At 36.9% G+C, this 22,776-nt stretch overlaps 1 protein-coding gene across 7 annotated transcripts in view; it reads right to left on the bottom strand.

Annotated features, from left to right (window-relative positions):
• Positions 1-2,436: 2,436 nt before the first annotated feature.
• Positions 2,437-22,776, bottom strand: part of LOC6582668 (hemicentin-1) — a 223,083-nt gene continuing 202,743 nt past the window's right edge. For 2 of the 7 annotated variants that reach the window (XM_044010150.1, XM_044010151.1), the window contains 12 exons: positions 21,929-22,058; positions 21,767-21,862; positions 21,532-21,690; positions 21,326-21,408; positions 18,943-19,129; positions 16,518-16,658; positions 14,699-14,732; positions 12,516-13,414; positions 11,875-12,360; positions 10,494-10,588; positions 7,033-8,847; positions 3,764-5,788 (listed from right to left, as the gene is read on the bottom strand). In XM_044010150.1, coding sequence (XP_043866085.1) covers positions 4,550-5,788; positions 7,033-8,847; positions 10,494-10,588; positions 11,875-12,360; positions 12,516-13,414; positions 14,699-14,732; positions 16,518-16,658; positions 18,943-19,129; positions 21,326-21,408; positions 21,532-21,690; positions 21,767-21,862; positions 21,929-22,058 — 5,364 coding nt within the window. In that variant the 3' untranslated portion in view covers positions 3,764-4,549. Of the gene's footprint in view, positions 3,464-3,763; positions 5,789-7,032; positions 8,848-10,493; positions 10,589-11,874; positions 12,361-12,515; positions 13,415-14,698; positions 14,733-16,517; positions 16,659-17,789; positions 17,802-18,052; positions 18,083-18,942; positions 19,130-21,325; positions 21,409-21,531; positions 21,691-21,766; positions 21,863-21,928; positions 22,059-22,776 lie in introns of those variants that run through there. The other 5 variants (XM_044010149.1, XM_044010148.1, XM_044010154.1 and 2 more) reach the window with 5 other exon arrangements.

Raw genomic sequence — 22,776 nt, 5'->3', positions numbered from 1 at the left:
AGAAGCAAAATGCTTTATCAAATGACCTCGACTCGACTCGACTGTGTATGTATGTGTGTGTTTGTGTGTGTGTGGGTTTGGCAGCAACGGAAATGACAGCGCTGCAACGCTGCAGGAAGCAATAACCGAATTCAGTTACGTTGCACGGAAATGACACACGGCACGAAAATCAACCAGAGGATGAGCAGGAAAATTGTGAATGGGAGAAAGAGCTGAAAGCTGCAGCTGTGTGGGTAAGCAACTATCTATGTATATGTGTGTGTTTGTGTGTGTGTTTGTCTGTTGCAACTAATATGCAAAAATTCTATTCTGATTTGGAATTTTTGCAATTTGCATGTTGCATCCTGAAAGTCAAGCACAGGAAAATCTCCTCAATAAACTAAAAGTTTACATAAATTCTACGCTTCAGCTGATCCAGAGACGGACAGGTGAGTTATTCTCGATGCCCAAAATGTCAATGCATATTTATGAAACGTTTGTTAGAACGGCATACAAATGCGCTTTAGGATGTTGCAGTTGCATGCAGAGAAGAGGCAAGATAAAAATTAAAAAAAGAAAAAACAAAAGGCACCTGCAAATTAAACTTGGATTTTTCAAAAATTGTACATTTTAGCTGAATAAAGCAAAATATAATGAAAAGCTATACTGTAGCCCAATATAAAGAAAAGATTTTGTTAAAGGGTAATTAACTATGGGAAAGCAAATATTCCGATTTCTTTGTTGATATTAGGACTTCGAATGGACTGAACAATTTCTTTTCATTGACGTTTTAAACTTGAGTATTTTAAGTACTGAAAAGGTATGTTAAAAATTATATGCTTTATGCTTGTGGTTATTTATACTTTTGATTGTAAGCACAGCTTTGCTCAATCAACCGAAGACCTCGTATTAGCTCGCTCTCGCTCTGACCTAAGGGCTTCGTGTCTTCTCGTTCTTGTCTTAAGGTGAGCGCCTTAAACTTTCGTGTGTCGCTCTTTTCACGAACATTGCTTAGGGAGAGACACGATTGACAGTCGTACAATGTGACTCAGTAAGTATGCAAGGAGCTAATGCCAATGATCTTCTCTTTTACATACACATGCACTCACCGACTTTATAATACGAATACAAACCTCGCATACAAACTAATACTTACACAAATGAATTTTAGCCTCAGAGTGCAGGTTTCTGTTTGATTGCGAATAAACGCAACTCGTTGAGGAATCCCTTGCTCTCTAACTATTTTCTCAGAGTGTCAGAGTGTATTTGCTGACAAGGTCAATAGTTCATTGCGAGTTATGATTATCTGGTTATTCAAAATAAATCAAATTGATTTAACTATCTTTGCTGTGTTGGCTTCTATGTTGAATACTCGAATTATCAAAATTTTGCCAACTCTTAGCTATCAGCTGAGTAGATATATGCTATGTAGACATATGAGCTTGTATTTATTCCTTTTTTTCTTCCCTAACTTTTTATCTCTGCCTCCGATAACCGATTTGCAAATTGATTTTATTTTGAATGTAGCTTTCTGTTGTTGCTCACATTTTGATATACGCTTTCATCTCATAGCTAACAGCTTACCCAAGCCTTTCCCCATCACCATATCCAAAAGAAAAACACAATGTGATATATATTTTTAGTAATTTTACAATTTATTTGTATTTACTTGTTCATCATCATAATTTACTTTACTTCGTATATTTAGGGGTCTCATTCATCATCATATATATATATGTATATATAAGTACTTGAGTTTAAGTTGTTTACCTTCAATTTAATTCCACTTTTTGGTTTCTCTCTGCTTTGCTTTAATTCAATTTTAATGAATATTTAATTCAAAGTTTTTCCTCTTCCGTTCGGCATTTTCAACTAAATGCTGATTTATATAATTTGTATATATATATGCGTGTGTGTGTATATAATTATACAATAATGTATACATATATATGTATATTTATATATTTTTTTTATGTATTTCACATAATTAATAATAAATAATATTTATAATTAATTACAATAAATTGCATAACAAAATTGATTTGACTTTCCATTTTGAGTATTCCACATGATGTTCCGCTAATATTAATTATTCATTTTTTCTGCTTCTTTTTATACAATAATTTTCGCATTGCTAGAAAATCATGAAAATGAATTTTACTGCTAATCTTAGCGCTTTCTCTTTCTTTTTTTTCATAAATATTTGTGTATTCTTTTTTATTTTTCCATTTTAGTTTTTTTGTTGTGAGTTTTCTGTTTTGCGGTTGATTTTATGTTAAATATATTTGTGTATAAAAAAGTATTTGAGATGATTTTTTTTGTGTTTATTTGTTGTTTAAATTGTTAAATAAAGTTTGTGGTTGTTCGCATATTTAATTTGTTGTTACCTTTGCATTAATGTTTTTAATGTTGTTTTGTTAATTACTTTTCGATTTGAATTGGTAATTTTTTGTTGTATTTTAGTTAATGTTTATATATGTTTATATACGCTAAGTACAATGCCTGTTTATGTGATAAAAACTATGTAAATTGTTTTTATTTTTCTTTCAATATTAATGGGGGACCTTTCATTATGTAGATGTGTTTTGCTAGTTAATTTGGTGCGCGACTTATAATATACATATGTAATTATATATAAGTACAATTCTTAAATTTTTTTTTGTATTTTTCTTTATATTTTATAACAATTAATATCGTTTTTCATAAAGTTAAGAAATTCGTTATTCATTTGCTTTAAACGCTTTTAGATTTGTAAGTTTTTCTCCTGAAGCTCAAACGCATCAATACCCAATAATAATAAATTAACAACAATAAATTAAAAATTAAAATTAAAATTGACCAAAATGCACTGCAAACAAAAATATTTGAAATATTTTCTATTGCTTCAGCTCTTCCAGAGCTCCCGTTTTCTTGTTCTTCTTGACCTGGGCATAGAGCGAGGCGGCCTTATAGTTGATGGGTCCGTAGTGCTGACTCTCGAGATCCGCGTAAATGAATTCATCATCGAAACTTGCGGCATTTAATGGCTAAATTTGTGATGATTCGAAGAAGAAGAAGATGAAGTCAAGAGGTGAAGTAAAACCAAATCAAATTCAAACGAAAATTTGGTTAGAAAGCGCTTTTCACATGCATATTAATAATCTATAACGCCTGTCGTATTTTCTTGTGAATAAGCTAATGAGAGAGAGAGAGACAGAGAAGTGTGTGTTTTTCATAGCATATCGAACGATTTTAAGAATCGAAATTCCATTGAAATCAAATATTTGTATTGAATTTGACAGCACGACAGTTGAAATAAATTATTAACATTGTTTGTTTATCGTAACAGAAAACTTGACTTAAATAGATTTACCTTTTTTTCATATTTTTTGGTTTGATATTTATTTTGTGACATGAAACATTTAGTGGAAAGTTATACAAATAGAAGAATTTAGAATATATAGGTATTGCTGCCTTTGTATGGATCCTCAAAATCGGACACATGCTATAAGAAATGAATATTTGTCATTTAGAACACACTTCAGAATACAAAATTCTATTATAATTAACAAATTGTTAGCACTTTGTTTAAATGTTTCAGTTAGGCTGGACAAATGAATGAAATGAGTTTTGCTTTGGTATTTCTAATTTAATTAAATTAAATATACTATAATAAATAAATAAATATTTATATATATAAATATGCTTGGCTTCTGGTTTTGGTTTTCTTTTTAGTTAGTTGTAAACTTGTTGCTTAGATTATGCGATTATGTTCTATATACAATACAAGTACAAGTTACATATCTAAATTGTTGAATTCATATATTTTGTATATTTTACACAAAAAACTACGTCAAACTTAACACACATACAGTCAAGAGTTGCCTTAGGTATATCTCTAAATTTAATTCGAATATTTAAGAATGAATTAGTTGTGCTTCGGGGAGAATTTTTGCTGCTCGTTTTGTTGTTGTTGTTAATATTTAGCTTGATTGATGATCGTTGAATAATGATTTCTCTCTCTTGTTATTCACTTGTCGGAATCATAAATATTTAGTTTAGTCAAGTTTATATATATTTAAGCTAACTATATACACTAACAACAGTCAAGTCTGGCGACTTGTTTGTCCTATTCGATTTCTTCATTCGGGTTGCTGTTCGAGCTGTCGCCGCTGGGCCAGCCTCGAGATTTTCTGTTACAATTACTTGATACATTGTAGCTATAGACTATATTCCGTGTGAGTACTATAAAAATATGTAAAAACATTGGCAAAAGTTGATGGAATGTGAGACGAATCGGGCAAGCGGAACGCGAGCCACATTGAGAACCTTTCGCTGAATCAATGAATTCTCTTTCAATTACTTTCTTTTCCTTTTTTCATTTTTCTTTTCTTTTTCTGACTAAATTCTAAGCTAACTTTCGATTTTCAAGAATTTACGCTAATTATAAATATGTGTTTTATTCCTTTAGCTTTACTTTTTGCTTTAATTACTAAATACCTTGTATGCGTCATTTAGGCCTGTCTAACTGTCTGGGTTTTTTTTTTCTATCTTTTTATCTTTTCATTCTTTTGTTAGTATTTGTCCCTTATTAAATGTGCACCTCGCGATAGCTTTGGGTCATAAAGTATTTCAGGGCGCCGGCTGTTGCATTTGCCACAGCTGCACTGTGGGCGGGCGTTGTGGGCGGTGCTGTAAGATTCTGTGAGGCCGCAGCAGCAGCTTCATCCTCATCATCATCATCATCATCTTCGTTATCATTATCATCTGCAGGCTCCTCATCGTCCACCATATACTCCTCTTCACAAAAAGAATAGCCCAAATCCTCATCTTCCTCTTCAGCAACATCAGCTGCTGATGCTGCTGTTGTTGTTGCTGCTGCTGCTGTTGCTGCTGCAATTTGCTCGTTTTGTGGCTTGGTGCGCGCAAACATAAAGTCCGGATGCGTTTTAGTTAACACCTCTAATGCCTCTAATGAGGCAGCAGGATTTAGTTGACCCGTCGCTGCTGCTGGCTGCTGTTGCTCCCGCTGCAACTGTTGCTGCTGTGCTGGCGATGCTGCTGCTGCTGCCGTTGCTGTTGTTGCTGTTGTCGAAGGTGTCGGCGAAATTGGCTTAAAGGCATGTCGTTCGCTCAGCGCCAATGGACGAAAGATGAGGGGCCCCTGCGCCCGCTCCAGCTGCTGCTGCTGCAGCTGGCGACGCAGCTGTTGCAGCTTGCCGTTGGCCGTCTCTGTTGTCTGGAAGTGGAAGGTGTGATGTTTGCGCAGTGGCAAACGCATCGGGCGACGCACCACCAGGCAGTCGTAGGCGCCGGCCGCTGCCTGTATGGGGGGCGGGGCAGTGGGCAGGGGCGGCACATATCTTAAATTGTGATTGCAGTCGGCGGCTGTTAATTGACTTGCCTGCAGCAGCAATTCATTTGGCATTAGCATTTGTTGTTGATGATTGCCACGCCCACACCGCTGCCAAGGCCCAGGCCCATTGTTGATGCTGTTGTTGTTGTTGTTAATTTGTTGTTCGATCTCTGCTGCTGTTGCTGTGAGCGATGTTGCTGTCGTGCAATGACTGTCGGCTTCAGTGGCGCTGTTGTTGTTGTTCCTGCTGATGTTGCTGTTGCTGGCAGCAGCGGCAGCGGCATCGACATCGGCATAATGCCGTTTGATATGTGCGTAGGGGTCACTGATGGTCTGTCGTCGTAATTTCTTACTGCAGGCGCTGCTGTTGGCTTTGTTGTTGTTGTTGCTGCTGCTGCTGCTGCTGTTGCCATTGTTGTTGTTGCATTGCCGTTTAAGTGCTAAAAATGGATTAGTGGCCAACAATTGCGTTTGCTGTGGTTAGTTGCGGTCGTGTTTGTTTTTATTTGGTGTATTTGTTTGTATCCAGCAAAAATCATATTTGTGTTAAGCAATCGTGACATGTGAAAGAAACAAAAATGAAATGTGTGAAACACAAAAGTAAAACAAATTATAAAGTGTTTAAGCAAAAGCAAAAGACAATTGTGTTTCTTCAAAATCAATCAAGAAATTGCTTTAAAGTTGAGCTGTTAACAACTTGTCGTGCGTGTTGTTGATTTCATCTCTGAAAAGCAGTTCCTGTTAACTGCTTTGAATACTCATTAAAAAATTTAATTATTTGTTGCATATTTATAAAAAGAGACTTTAACTTGGCCAACTTGATTTCTATAAAGAGCTGAATCTCTGCCTAAGAGCTGAAGACTTTTACTAGCATTGCCTATGCCTAAGGTTGCCTAGATTTAGACCCTTTAGATTTATCCCCACTTTGCCAGGAGACAGAGAAGGAAGACAGAGAAGGAAGACAGAGAAGGACACTGAGCGGAAAGAGACGGGGATGGGGAGGAAGTGAAAGAGCATGGGAGATGTGAAGAAGGTACGGGAGGATGAAGAAGGGAGAGAAGGAGAACGAGAACGAGAGGTGGAGAACGAGCAGGAGAAGGAGAGTAAGACTGTGGGGAAGCAGCGCTTCAAAGTTTACTTAAAAAGATTATTAGGGCTATTTAATATTAAAATATTAAAATAATTATGTGAGTAATGAGATTAAGTAACTCAGAGTTCTGCTATAAGTTTAAGTTAGATACTTTGCTTCATTTTGAATAAAATAGTAAAATAGGATGTCTAAGAACTCCCAGTTTATACCTTTGATACAGACAGAGAATTAGGAGGATCTCCTATATTTTTTACATATTGCTTTTACAGACTAGACATTAGAAATTCGGTTCAGAATCTGAGTTTTATACCTTACAATATTGTTATTATTATTATTTTTTTAATATAGCCAACTCTGGGGCTAAGGAATTTTTATCATGAAAAACTAGCTACTTCTTGTGTTCAATTCAAGTGTATGAAATATGGCAAAATACTAAATAGAATCCCAAGCTAACCTAGATAAAGAAACCTATCCTAAATCAGACATATTTAAGCCCGAAATTTAAAGTGTTGCACCTGCTTGAGGCCAGTGCGTGCAATATAGCCCAGGGCACGGCTCATGCTGCCGCTGGGATAATGGGCGACGCAGCATGGCTGGCTGGAACCTAAGCGAAGTCTAATGTACGCACCTCATGTGGACCTACGCGATGTGGCAGCTGTTGCATTGTTGCTGCTGCTGTCGCTGATGCTGCTGCTGCTGCTGCTGCTGGTGTGCTGGGGGGCTTGCACTTGCCACGACTGGCGGCACTTAGGCTGCTGGCAACGGACAGCATGGAAGCGGAATGTGCTGGCTGATGGCCCAGCTGATATTGCTCGTAATCCTCGGGTGTTGTGATTTCCGGCGTTGGCTGTCTCTGATGATGCTGCTGCTGTTGCTGCTGTTGCTGTTGCTGCTGTTGCTGCTGCTGCTGTGGATGGCGATTGCAGCGTGAGCTGACGGTGCCAATGCCGCTGCTATGAAGCGAATTGGATGAGCTGAGCGAGGTGGGATCTGTGACGGGCGCCGACGAGGCCGATTCATAGGACGAATTAATATGGGCTGGTGAGCCGGCACGTGCCAATTGCTGCTGCTGCTGCTGCTGCTGGCCCTCCACATTCATGTAGAGCGGCTTGCGTGTGAGATTGAGGCCCGCTGCGGACGCTTTGTGCGGCTTGGGCGTGCGCTGGCCCAGCGCCGGCAGCTGCGACTCATAGGAGCTATTCGATATGCCCGAATCGCTGCGATAGATGCTGAGGCGTTCGGGCTCCATCAGCTGGAAATCAGCAGCACCGGCGCCGGATGCATCAGCCTTTTGCTGGTGCTGGCGATGGTGATGTTTCTTCTTGTGGCTCGCCGAGACGACAGCAGCCGGCTGCGAGTGCAGCTGCACCGTGGCCAGACTGAGATTGTGCTTAAGACTATGGTGATTCATGTTGAGTGTGTGATGGCCAGCCGGCATGCTGCTGCTGCTGCCGTCACCGCCCACATCGAGATCTAGATCCAGGTCTAGCTCGTTGCCGCACTTGTCCGCCACATTCTCGTAGACGGGCGGATCATAGAGGCGCAGGGGCTTGCCGTTGGATTCAATATCGCCATGGCTACCACCAGCAAAGGAATGATGCCGCTTGCATTTCGGCTGTTGCGCTGTCGATGTTGCTGTCACGCCCAGCGAGCTGTTCAGATTGTAGGCGGGCTTCTTCAGCTTGTTGCCGCCATTGGGAAACTTCAGTGAGTAGAATTTCTTGTCCACATCGATGCGATCCAGCAGGCTGCCCACCTTGCCGCGCTTGCTGCGCTGCATGCTGCCCAGCAGCTCGTCCCCGGCCGCATCGTATTTCTTAAAGTTGCTGGCGGCGAGGAAGGGGTTCGTGTTGAGCAGCGCTGAGCTAGGCGCCGGCGGTGGCGGTGGCACACGCTCAACCACCGCATAGGTGGGCTGATAGTCGTGCTCGATGGCATTCAGCAGTTGGGCATTCGATGCGGAGTTCGTGTGAAACTTTTGCGACTGTTGCTGCGAGGGTTGCTGCTGATGTTGCTGCTGCTGCTGTGATTGCTGCTGTTGCTGTGATTGCTGCTGTTGCTGATGATGTTGCTGGTAGTACTCGGTGTAGCTTTTGGGAAAGCAATTGCTTAGATTATATTGTATCTGATCGGAGCCGGACTCGAGCTGGTCCATGCTGCGATTATGTGGAGCTGTAAGAGGGGGCGGGGCTGTGCAGCCACGCCCGTACTGCAAAGTGTTGTACTGTTGCTGCTGCTGGTGCTGGTGCTGTTGCTGTTGATGTTGCTGCTGGTCGTAGTAGGGTGGCTGCTGCTGTTGAGGATGCGGATGCTGTAGAGTCTGGTGATGCAGCAGCTGCTGGCTGTGCATCGCTTGACCAATATTTCCATTTAGTCTCTTGGGTCGTGGAGCGACGCGCACCACATTTGTGTTGTTATTAAAATTTGTAGGGGTAGTAGAGAACTGGCGATGCAACAATGCGAGCACATGCAATGGGAGGTTATTTTTGGTTTTGTTTTATTTTTTTGCAATTCAGCATTTGATTAGCAGCGTGTGGCATTAACAGAGAGAGAGAGAGAGAGAGAGATATGAGAGAGAGAGAACATTCGATTAGTTGCGTTTGCAGTTAATTATGGAGCTTGTGCAAGTCAGCTGTTGGTTAGCTACTAAACTGGATTGGCTGTGAGCACTGTGTGAATGAGCTGTATTAATTGTGGTATTTGCAATTCGTGTCTGAACTAGCGAAACACAACACTGATTAGGATTAGAGAATTGTTTAAGTTGAGAGAGGAATTGAGTTGGGCTTTAAAAATATGCGAGCTAAGCGGAAAATATTCAGCGATATTTCCAATTTATTTTACTGAATGGAATTTACAACGAAATATCGCAGATTGATTTCTCATAATAAATTGAGTTGTAATTTATATTTTAAATTTCTATATATGCAGTATAATAAATAAATATATGCATATACCGAAAAATGTGAAATTTTCTAATTAGTATTTAAATTTAATCAATTTTTAATCAATAATTAATTATAAATTTTTTTTCAATAAATTTTTTTTAATGATTATAAATAATAATTCATTAATCAGTATTTTATAATTATTTTTTATAATTACTTTTTAATTCATTATAATAAATAATTGGTTGATTGATAATCAATAATTAATTATTAATATTTTTTTTAATATTGTCTCAATTTAGGTTTAAATTAAAAATAAACAATTTTTATCATTAACTTTGCATTTATCCAAACTTGAAATATATTCAGTTAAATAATCTGTTATATCTTCTAGTCTATAATATTTGTTAAATTTTATTGGCATCATACAAATAACATTTTCTAAAAATATATTTCTGTTCACCGTTTCACTTTTAGCTCGCATATTTGCTAAATTTCATATAAATATTTTTTGTTTATTAATTTTACATCTAAAATAAGGAAAAATTAAAAATGAAAACTTACTTTTTACGCATTACAGACTAACCAACATAGAATTAATATTTGATATGAAGAAAATTGTACTAAATTCAGGGCTTAAAAATACCAAAAATAAATACCAAAGCAAGGTATATAAAATGTGAGATAAATGGAAAATTAAAATGAAAATATAACCATGGTATGAATAAGGAATACGATTAGAGGCAATGGAGAGCAAATAGCGTTTGGAATGTAGGCTAAGTTACATAGAATACATACGTAAAATACACAACTCTTGGCTTAAATCATAAAAAAAAAAAAAAAAAACTATAATAAATACAGATAAATCACAAAAAATCATGTTTGGCAAATAGAAGAGATATAGATTTAGATATAGATTTAGAGAGCTTGGGCTAGAGATAAACATAGACAAGAGGCAATATACGATATATATATTTATATATAGATACTCAGATAAGGCTTAGACTTAGATACATAGAGTACATATTGATACGAGGCGAGATTAGCAATGTGTGAGTGTGTGTGTGTGTTGGTGCTCTATGTGAGTGTGTTTGTTGAGAGTGCGAGTGTGTGTGAGTGTTTGAGTGTGTGTGTTAAACGAATTTTATCATAAACATATCTAGTTGAAATAATTAAACGAAAAAGAGGCAAATTGTAACTGTACCTTGTTAGGTGCCGTTTGCAGACCATGAAACGGTAGATTCTCATACTCGCCAGGTTCCGTCAATGGATCCCCCAGTGAAGACGACTTGTCGTGTACTATATAGTAGTATATACGTATACGGATCGGTTGATTTTTGTTTGATTTTTTTTTTTTTTTTTGGCGATTGGCATTTGGGGCGTTTTAACAATTTGTGTTTAAATTGTATTTATTTGATTTTATTTTTTTTTCAAAAGAAAAATTGTAAGAAAATAATTGGAAAAAGAAGAAAAATATTGAATTAGTCAATTATAAAATAAAAATGTATTTGGTTTTACTAAAAATTAAGCCTAAGCTTCTGCTTTTTTATTGTGTGAGAAAACACCTAAGCTAGAGTTTTTTTTTCGAATAAATTGTAAGACCTAACGAAATAAGAGAGCTTCAAACATAATATTTCATTTTTTATATTACATTTTTAACATTTTTTCATTATATTTGAATGACATGCAATAATTTGGTAACACAGAGCAGGCCAAGGACGATTCACAAGCAGGCAACACGAAAACAACATTGAATAAAGTGCAAGCCGAAACAGTAAAAGAAAATCAAATGTTTATAAATATATGATAAATATTAACAATGACAAGTTTTTGTTGTTGTTATTGTTGTTGATGGTGATGTTGTTGTGGTATTTTTAGCTTTTGTATGTTTTGTTTGTTCTGCTTACGGAATTTCTCTTACTTGATTTTATATATTTCTTTTCTATATAAGGACCTCCTCGCTTGATTCATTGAAATAAATTACTTACAGCGATTATGATATACAGAGAGTTTTTAAGTTTAGATAAATGAATAATAAAATAAACAAAAAAAAACTTGAGTTGAGAGTAGGAATTGCGTGTGTGATATGTACAAAACTGGGGGGAGATGAGATGAGATGAGCTGAGCTTATGGGTGAGGGTTGAGGTGTAGAGCAGATTATAGAAGATTTTTATAAAGAGTTGAGTGTGTGAATATGTGTGAATATGAGCACAGTAAATAGATTTTGAAGTTTTGTTTCAATTACTTGCCAAAAGTTTAGTCTAAGTCAGCCGACAGCTGTAGCTGTCTTCTAAGATGGTAAACCACGTAAAGCCTCAGCTTTGACTTAAAATTTGCAACTCAGCAATTTCAATGAAATGAAATGATTTTTTTTTTTTTTTTTTTTTTGGGAATTCATAAAGGGTAATCTGTTTTTTGTCAAGTCAGGTTTAGCTAATAAAAGAAATATGTATATGAGAAATTTACTTTGAGATATTTTTGTAATAAGAGGACAGGCGGCCAGGCCTACAAATTCAATTGAGTGTGCAGATGAGTGTTTTATGAGCTATATGAGTATATGAGATGACTTGTGGGTTTGTTCTTACTTTGGACGCGTTCGACTTTGCTGGGGGAAACCACAACTGTTCGTTTGAGCAGGGGCGGACAATTGCCGCCGCTGAGCAGCTGCTGCTGCTGCTGCTGCTGTTGCTGTTGTCCAGAGCCAGGGCGCACTGGCAGTATGGGCGGCGGTGGGCGTGGTGGTGGCGTTGATCTGGGCGACTTCAATATGCCGTGGCGCTGCGGTTGCGCCAAGCAGCTCACACCAAGCCCAGCGTGGGCTATTGTTGCTGTTGCTGTTGCTGTCGTTGGTGTTGCTGTTGCTGTTGCTGTGGTGTCTGTTGGCGACGTCTTGTCTAATGAAGGCGCTTGAAATGTCACAGAGGCATGTGATTGGACACTGCTGGAATTGTTTGTTGTCGTTGCCGTTGTGGTTGTCGTTGCTGCAGCTGCAGATGTTGTTGTTGTTGTTTGTGTTGTTGATGTTGATGTTGAATTAGTTGCTGTTGCTGTGGGCGTCTTTTTGTAGGTGACTAGCGATACGTGAAGATACATGTACGTGTGCGTGTGCGTATGTGTGTGTATGTGTGATGCGCAATGCGATACAACATAAAAAGCAAATGATAAATAAAGAAAATAAAGAATTAGCCATGAGAGTGGAAATCGTCGCATGTGTCGCATTTATTACCACTGCCGCTGGATCGTATGCCCTTAAGGCGATGCTGAGCTGCGAATGGCGATTCCTGATTGCCACGCCCACGCCAAAATGTGTGCAACAGACCCACGTGGCTGCGCTGGCTATCCCGCGTGCCATCGTCCGCATTTCTGCCTCGCTTGGCGCGCCTGAAAACAAACTTCCAAATGCGTTGCATATGACTGGGCGCAGCAACTGCTGCTGCTGCTGCTGCTGCTGCTGATGCTGCTGATGATGTGGCTGCTGCGCTGGAATTGTCTAGGCAGGCTGTAAGCTCTGGGTGCGGCTCAGCTGCATCTGTCGATGGCAAGGCAATGTCAGTGGAATTAGTCTTCATCTGACTAGGCTGTACAATGGATGTTGTTGCTGCTGATGCTGCTGCTGCTGCTGTTGCTGGTGGCTCCATCACCGACACCGTCACCTCGGTTAGCATTGTGCTATTTGAGTTAGTTTGGCTATCGTTCAGCACGGCACTCAGCTGGGCCGACAATTGACTCGCATTCGCAGAGGGATTTGGCAGCGAGCTAGGATTCGAATTCGGATTCGGATTCGGTTTCAGTGTCATGCGATTCACGGCTAGATTCTCTTTGGTGTCGCTGCTCACGTGCAACATGACACCTGGCCGCAATGGCCAGCGCGGCGGCGATTTCGGTACTGTGGCATGCAACGTGCTATTTCGCGTTATGGGCGGGGGCGTGGCCAGCTCATTGTTGTTCTCGGCTGCGGCGAGCTTTTGTTGATGTTGCTGCTGTTGCTGCTGCTGCTGCTGCTGTTGCTGCAATTGCTGTTGTTGCGGTGACAGCAACGTTGCGGGCAACAATGTGGCAGCATCGGTGTCTTGTATGGGCAGGGCCACGCCTACTTGTGGCAGCACTGGCTGATACGATAGCACACTGTGATATGTGCGTGTGCGTGTGTGTGTGCGTGTATGTGAGTGTGCGTAGGTTGTTGTTGCCGTTGCAGATATTGGACGTTCGATAGGCGTGTATTTGTATGAAGCAAGCGAGCAATAAACAAATATCAAAGCACACACAGCGATGCGAATGGGATTATATATATATATATATATAAAGTGTAAGAATTATATATATATATATGTGATAAATTGTTGTTGTTGTTGGGTGCGCACAATAAGCAATTGAAATATGCAACGAAAATGAATATGTAAAAAAAAAAATAAATAAATAAATCAATAAATAACAAAAAATTAATTAAAATTGTGTTAAATATTATAAAAACTTGATTAGCATGCATATTTTAAAGCTAGAAAATTTTTAAAATGTATTCATATTTTTAGTTACACGTAAAATGTTTTGAAGTGGAAGTTTCATGAGATTTTTTTTTTTTTTTTGAGTTCTACCGAACTGTCTATTATCTATTGTATAAATTGCCTATTTGAAAGATCAAGATCAAGGAATCAAATATGAATTTACTTTTGAAAGAAACAAGACTGTTATTGCCTTTTATTAACCAAATAAATATATTTAAAAAATTTTTATATTCTAGAGGAGTAAGGAGTAAGCTGATATATTTGTCAGCAGAAAAGCCTGCACTTATAAAATTTTTAGCCTCAGCAGCCTTTTATTATTATATTAATTATGTCAAGCTGAAATATATTCTAAAAAAAAAAAAATTACGCTTATGCGAAATAAAATATTTTTCTGTTTGTTTGTTTCATAGATTTTTGAAATATTGTTGCTTTCAAGATATAAAAAAAAATATATATATATATATATTTTTGCAGGAATTCTGCATTCATTTTATGGTATGGTATTTTTATATAACTACTTTTAGCTGCAATATATGCAATTTAACAAATGAAATTGCCTTTTGCTTTCCTAAATTTGTTTTGGTAATACAAACATTTAAAAATAATTTATTTTGCTCTAAAAATCATCGATTTATGTGAGAGCCTTTTAGCTATTTTTGAGCATATTTTACTCTGAAACATTTAAATTATTTTTAAATAAAGATATTTGAAGTTTTGATTTAAAATTATTTTCAATTAGATTTTTATATAACATATTGATATCTTTTAAGCTTCAAAGTATTTGAGCTATGACACAATTTAAAAAAAAAGCAATTGAAATAAAAAAACATCAACAGCAATTTTACAGTTATTCTCCAAAGTTACTCGAATACAATAATAATTCAGGTGAATCGAATGCGGCACTTACCTTTGATTAGCGCTAATGGAAACTTCCGTGTGATCTTTACCAAATGAATTCAAATCAAATGAGATTTTGTTGTTTGTTGTTGTTGTTGTTGTAATGCAGTTGTGTATGCGTGTTTGTGTGTGTTGTTGTTGTTGTTGTTGTAGCACAATTTGTTGAGTTTTGGGCGCATTGAGTTTGGCAAGCAGCGTTTAAATGTATTGTGGTTGTTTGTTTGTTGTTGTTGTTGTTGTGGTTGTTACAGCGAGCAATTATTAAGTGAAGCAGCATAGAGACAACAATACATATATATGCGTGTATATATATGTTTGTATGTTTGTATAGATAATGTACATGTAAGTGTATGAATCAGATAGATAGATAGATTGTTAAGCAATAATTGGTTGAAACGAGATGCCAAGCAAAAAAAAAAAAAAAAAAAAAAATTAATTAAAAATGCAGCAAATAAAGCATATATAAAATGCAGACAAACAAAATATATTTGTATATATATAGATGTATATATGTATAACAGAAAAAACAACATTTATTCATTTCGTGTTGATGTTGTTGTTGTTGGTTTACGTTGCGGTTGTTAATTAGTTGTATATATATTTTTGTTATTGTTGTGGGTTTCGTAATTAATGTTTGTTTTTTTTTTTTTTTTTTTTTCGTTGTCGTTGTTGTTGTTAGAGTAGTCAACAGTGATGCGGGATCAAGAAGAATTATTGAGCACACACAAATTCAATAATATATATACGCGTTTTAATTGAAAAACAAAAAGAAATAAAACTTTAAATACATAATTATAATTTATATATAATTTTAGTTTTGTTTGTAAAGGACTCTTTTTTTTTTTATATACATATATATAATTTTCATAAGCTTTGAATAAATGACACGAAAAATGGATTTGAGTAAGAAACAGGGTGCTCTTTTTATAAGATTAAATAAATTGTTTAAACTGTTTAGGAAATTTAAATATAATATTTTTTCCAGCAGAAAAATAAATAGTTCTATATATAAATATTTTTTTTGGAAGTGATTATCTTCTTATTTTTATTAAAAAAAAAAAAAAACATTAAATAAATATAAAAATATATAAATATAAAAATTAATTTATTATTGAATTTTCTCTGTTGAAATATTTTAATATGAACAATTTTTATTTTATGTTTTTGCAATTATACAGTAATAAAAACACCCTGTGTAAGCATTTGTCGGTTTTCATTAATTTTAAATAAGCAAAGTTTACACAGCAAAGCGCAACACAAAGGCCTTAAAATCAGCACAAAAAAGGCAAAATAATTGCACAGAAAAAAACGAAAAAAATGAAATAACATTCTTAACCCACTTAATGAGGCAGCAGCGTAAACCGGATTTGAGATGCATTCAATTAAAAGCGATGTAATTCAAATGGCATAGATATAAAGCGAACAGGCTAAATACGTATCAGTTATAGTAAATGTCCTATAAGCCTAAATAGTCGTTGCATGCATTCAGGTCAATCAATTGGAATAATCGTTGGAAGGAAAACAAAGAGCCATGCAGAGAGACTGGGGCATGCTGCGTTATGGGCGCACAATTGAAATTGAATGAAATAATTATGAAACTTATTGGCAAATTGAAATCGACTTAAAAGAAATGCCAGAAAAATAATTGATAAATATATAAACTCGATTGGGTTTCAATTCTCTGTTTGCACTTGGTTTCGGGTCGGGCCTAACACTATGCTTGGGGCAATTAATTATCATAACTGACTGCACTGTATGCACAGTTATTAATTTAGCTGCAGTCTACAGCAGTAGTTGCTGTTGCTCTAGTTGTTGTTGATTGTACTCACATTTATCCTGACGCCGACGGCGACGGCATATGCAAATGATGATGCAACAAATGATGGCGACGGCCAGCAGGAGTAGCAATATGACAGCGACCAGTATAATGAGCGTCGTTTTATCCCATCTCTGCCACCAGGCCAATTGTTCTAAAGATACATAAAGAGAGTGTGAGAGAGAGAGAGAGAGGGAGAGAGAGGGAGAGAGAGAAAGAGAGATAGAGTATTGTATTAAAATGTGTTGGTATACGTTTGGCAGAACTCTTTAAGCACACACATGGTGAAAACTGAACAATGCATGCAATTCTTAACCAACTGACAGCTGACAGCTAAGCCCAATGCTGCCTACTTAGCTGACTGACTGACTGATTCACTGACTGACTGACTGACTGACTGACTGACTGCCGTTTGCAGTTGCTAACTTTAATTTATCAACTTGTCACATGGTTTTGCCATGCCTGGCATTAGCAATGCAGCTGCAGCTGCAACCGTAGCTGTTCCGCAGACACGCACGCACACAGATGCACAGATGCATTTTATATATTACTTACACAGCTTCAAGCCCCAGTTTTCAATCCCCTCCCCACACACTCCCCCACACTCCCCCACGCATTGTGGCATTGTCTTATGAAATTGTGCTAGGCAGCTGTAGCCGCATCCTTCAGCTGGCTTGTCTCTCATTGTTTTCCATATTTGCTATAATTCAGCTGTTTATCATCCAAACAAATGAATTGTCTTTGCCAGCAGCTCTCTCACTCTCGCACTGTGTGCGTGTGTGTGTGTGTGTGGCAGCTGCCTTTGTTCCGTGGCAGCGTTTATCTATGTTTGTTTTCCGAGTGTATTCACATATGTTATAAGCTATTCATTTTGGCATCGTATGCGGATTCGCGTGTCAACAACATTTAGCAGCCGCTCCTTCTGCGACCCGCCTCCTGCTCTTGCCCCTTGCCCCTTGCCACTGCTACTCCTACTCTATTCCTATCTTATGCAATTAAACAAGCGAGCGAGCGAGCGACAAATGAAAAATGGCGGCTTTTAGTTATAGTTCGGTGTGCGTGTGTGTGTGTGTGTGTGTGTATGTTATATGGATTAGCATTGGATTGTGGTACAGCAGCCGCTTTTATGTATTTCTCTGCCAGCTGCGGCTTTGTTTATAGCTTTAAACTAGTTTTTACATAACTAAGAAGCGAGCTATGCATTTCTGGGTACTTTTTAATACTCTCTATAATTTTGTATTCATAGCTAAACAATTTGTAGTTCACTTAACATGCAGTTACTTACTTTTTGGTCGCACTAATTAGTTAGAAGCATTTTCAAATGAGCATTATGAGTGATAAGCAAAGGGTAAAAGACAGAGAGAGAGAGATAGAGAATAATCGCAAATATTTATACATGTTAATACAGAGGATACTTTTTGGTTGTTTCTGGTGCTAAATTGTAATTTAGACAATAATTGGAATAGTTGCTCGAACTAGAACTGGGGGAAAATGAAAATCAACTCAAATCAAATCAAAATACTGTGAGCATTTGTGCTGGGCATTTACCTCGCCACCAAATATAAAGTGCTGAACCAGCTGTTAATATACGAGAAATACATCAAAATATAAAATATGATAATAGCAAAAAATTATAGAAAGTGTAGAAAATAAAAAAACTATTAAAATTGTCAAATGAGAGAAAATTCAGCTAAGACCAATAGAGAAAAAAGTTCTTTAATAGCTGGAAGGGCACAAGCCAAAGCGCTTAAATATAAAAAAGTGTTGACGTCATCAGCTGTCAAATTTCAATTTCAATTTCGATTTCAATTCCATCAAAGAAGTGTTATAAAAACTGGACACTCGGTCAGATTAGCTGAAAGGCTGCGCTGCTCTCTCTAGATATATATATACTTGACGGGCATTAAAATCGCGAGAGAAAAAAGCAGAGGAGAGAGAAGAAGCCAACTGGATTTCATGACTTAAGCAGCTGAAGAAAATCACAGCGCATAAAATAAAAAAATAAAAGAAAAATAAAAAAAAAGTAAAACGAAAAACGAAAAACTCGAACTGATTTTCGTGGAGCGCAGAAATCAATTTCCGTTTGGTTGTAATAAAACGTGGCGCATGTTACGATAACAGGTAAGCAAAAAGGCGGCGGCGGCGATGATGATGGGCGTGGCTGGAAATGGGTACTGCGCTGGGGCGCCAAATAATGCCCTAATTGCCACGGTCGGCCAAAGACGTGGCCTTGGCCGTGGCCGCCATTTTAGTTTAAAGCGGAAGCAGCTAGCCACCATTTTATGCAGCGCATAAAAAAATCAAATAACGGAATGCGCGTCCGCGCACCGGAAAACGGAAACAGATGAAGCAAATATTGACAGTAATCAGCTTCCGTTTGCCAGTTGTTGTTGCCGTTGTTGTTGTTGTTGTTGTTGTTCTGCTGAAATATTACTTACCAGCCACTTCAATCTCACAGAAGGCGCCCGCTCCAACGGAATTGTTAGCCACACAGCGATAGGTCCGGGCAATGGCATAATCCTCCTGCAGTATGTAAAAGCTCTTGTCCACATAGGTCTTCTTGTCGCCAGCACCCAAAGTCTCGACTGTTTCATTCTCAGCTTTAATTGACCATGAAAAATCGGCCTGTAGAACACACATGAAAAGAGAGAAACAGAGATAGAGAGAATGAAAGAGAGAATTAGTTTTCGTTTCAGTTCAATATGCGAGCTGGGGCACAAATTGCCTATTGAAGCTATGCAAATCCTAGTCTGGCTCTGCATTTTTTTTTTTTTTTGAGTTTTGCTTTGCATTCTGATAAATCTGGTTCTGTTTTTTTTTCACATTTTTGTCATATTTCTTGCATTTCTTTCTTTTTTTTTTTTTTTGTTGTTGTTGGTTTGCTTTGAAGTCTCTAGTTGAGTTATTAGAGACGAATGGGTTTAACTACTCAAAGGTGCTATTTGGTCTAGACGAATATGAATTATTTCGTTACTTGTGAATATGAAATGAGTAGGCGAAATACATATGTATATACATATTAATAATATATGAATATATTTTATAAAAAATTCATAAATCAACTGGGATATTCCCAAGAAATGATGTTCCTCTGTTGAATTACTTTCTCTGCTTAGTTAAAAAAAAATATGTAAAATTATATATTTTAAATTCAACACTTTTTTTTTCAGCACTCAGTGCTTGCTTGGCCTGTTGAACATCTTTAAAAAAAAAACTTTCAGCTAGAAACGCTGCGAATGCCCGGCCAGGCGCGCCCACATCGATTCGCATCAATTTCTCATCTGATTGCATGCTACGTTATTAAATTTTAACTTTACGCCCGTTGAATAATTTCCAATCAAATAATTACGAGCCACCGAGTTTGCCCCACACACACACACACACACATACGCACACACACTCGCTGTGGTTGCCTGGCTGGCTGTGTGTGCGTGGCAATAAATCTTTGGGCCAACCTGCAGGTTATAAGCCCGCACTCGCCCCTCCACCAGTCTGCCTTAATCGCCAGCACGCTTTAACTCAAGTAACGGCAAAGCAAATGCAATTGCAAAAATGAAAAAAAAAAAAAAAAAAAAAATGGAAAATTGTGCCGGGCTGAGAATGGGAGGAAAAAAATGCTGCACTGATTTATGCGGCATGGCACAAAAAGTGCGAACTCCAAACTGAAGTTGGGAGTCGAGTTGGTTCGTCGCTTGCCACTTCGCTGCTCTCTCTCTCTCTCTCTCGCTCTCTTCCTCTCTCTCTCGCTGGCTGCGACTGTTACAGCCAGCAGGAGATCCGGGTTCCGGCCAAAAGGTAAACTCATAAAATTGAAAATACTTGCAGCTACCTGCATTCCCAAAGAACTGCACAGAAATAAAAACAGAAAAAGGAGAACTGCAAAAAGGCGATGCAAAACCTCTATCCGCTGCCGTAACCAGCCATCATGGCATGCACCACAATTGAAATGCTATCGTTATTACCATTTCGATGGCCTCTGCACAGGGAATCGAAATGCCTCTCCCCTTCTACACAATTCTTTTTTTGTGAGCAAGTGCGGGCGTTGGCGTTAGACTAGGGTTTGTCATTGTTTTTTGAAGTGTTTTTCTAGCTAAGGGTATTACGCAGCGATTAGAGAGTTTGCCATTCAAAATTACAGAGTTGGCATTAAATTGTAATATATGTTAAATCTTGAAATAATGAATATTAATGTAACTAAATTCTTTTTAAATACAAAAAATGTAGTTATATTACTATTAAATATTTCAATATTCAATACATTTCCATTTGACAATATGTATATGGAAAAACTTTTTAAATATATTTATAAAAAATTTATATTAAAAATAAAATATATATATTAAATATATATAAAACCACTCGTTTAATTTTTTAAAATTCACAACTTCTTTTTCGGCAGTTTTAAAGTTAATATTGAATTAAAATTATCTGCCTGAATTTAATAATAATTTATTAATAAAAATAAATATATATTTGATAGTTATTATTTGTTATATTTATATTTTAGTTTATTTATTTATTCTTAATAATTATTATATATATAACATTTATATATTAATAATATCATTATATTTCATTTAATATATATATATTTTTTAAAATATTTATCCAAATACTTCTTTCATATGTATGCTTAGCTATTCTGTTTAATTTATAAAATTCACATTATCATTCTAATTCATTTCCAATTCACAAGCACTTCACATACTCACAAACCCATATAAGCTGAGATTTTTTTAGGGTATTCCTGCTTCTGCTTGTTCTCATATTACTTTATTTTTGAACCCTTTGCTTAGTGCTGTGCACTTTATTGACACTCACCTCTTCAGGATTTCCGTATGCGGTGCAAATTAGCGTATCCTGATCATTGATTTCTCGCCTCTCGATTTCACAGCGTGGCGTAACTGCAGCAAGTCGAATGGAAGGAGAAAAACAAAACAAATAATCATTGAAATTTAGTAGCTAAACATCAAATTGTCTGTCTCGGCTTTCTCTCTATCTCTTTCTATCTATCTCCTTCTACTTACATTGAACATCGATAACAGTTTCGGCAATCCGATCTCCGTGCTTATTGCGCGCTCTGCACCTGTAGATGCCCGTATCATTGCGCTTGATGGGATCGTTGATAATCAGCGTGTTGCCCATTGTCACCGTCTTATTCGGATAGAGCCACTCGTAGGACGGTTCTGAAAGAGTTAAAAGAGAAACCCAAGTGATGTAGCCAATTGCAGTTGCAGAGAGTGTAGAATTGATTTGTTTTACCTGGATTAGCCTGCGATTTGCATATGACACGTCCCGGTATATGATGCTCCTGCACATAGACAATGTTCTCCGAGACGCTGATGTCATTCGGTGCGTCTGTGGAAGAGGGTGGAATGAGGAGTTTGTGGGACTGTGTCTGATTGTCTGGCATGTCATACTCACATTCAATGCTCAAGTAGGTGGTGCTGTTCACTGTGGGCCCCACCGCGTTCGATGTCGAGATGCACATGTACTTGGCGTTATCCGATTCGATATCGAATTTCTTATTCGGAAAATTTGACATATTGAAGTGCTATAATCACGAGAAAACAAATCGAACATGAAAATATGTCATTTACGTGAATTGGGGATGAATCAGCCACGAGAGCTGAGAGTCGCGTCGCAGCTGTCATACGATGCGGGGCTAAACAATTCAAATTAATTGGCAATTTCATATAGACTGAGTTGCTCATATGAGACAAGTGGATAATAAACGTATTTGATGTGGGATCAAATGAGAGGAACATTTTCGAATTGCTGATGTAATAATTGGTTTGATTTGATGAGGTTTTGCTGAATTGGATAGAGACAGCTAAGAGGGATGGAGCTATTGCTGCTGTAATACCCATATCAAAAGAATGATTACATTTAAAAATTGGTCAACAGTGAAGATGTCAATGAAAAAAATAATAAAAAATAAATAAATAAATAAATGAAATAAAAAAGTGAAATTAAATTTGAATATATAAATTAAATTAAATAAATATTAAAAAAAAATATATATATATATATATTAAATATTAAATAAAAATTATATGTAATATTTTGGACTTCAAAAAAAAAAAAAAAAAAAAAAAATAAATAAATAAATAAATAAATAAAAAAAAATAAAATAAAATAAATTAATTAAAATTGTCCTTACTATAAAAAAAAAAAAAATATTTTGAAGAATAAGTAAAGTAAAAAATAAAAATAAAATTTATTGCTCTGTTTCAATGGATTGAAAATAGCTCAGATTACTTTTCTTATCT

Source organism: Drosophila mojavensis, unplaced genomic scaffold (genome assembly GCF_018153725.1).
Source record: "Drosophila mojavensis isolate 15081-1352.22 unplaced genomic scaffold, ASM1815372v1 contig_74, whole genome shotgun sequence".
Taxonomy (NCBI): domain Eukaryota; kingdom Metazoa; phylum Arthropoda; class Insecta; order Diptera; family Drosophilidae; genus Drosophila; species Drosophila mojavensis.
Note: the sequence above shows the minus strand (reverse complement) of the source record. Positions and strands in the feature narration are given on the sequence as shown.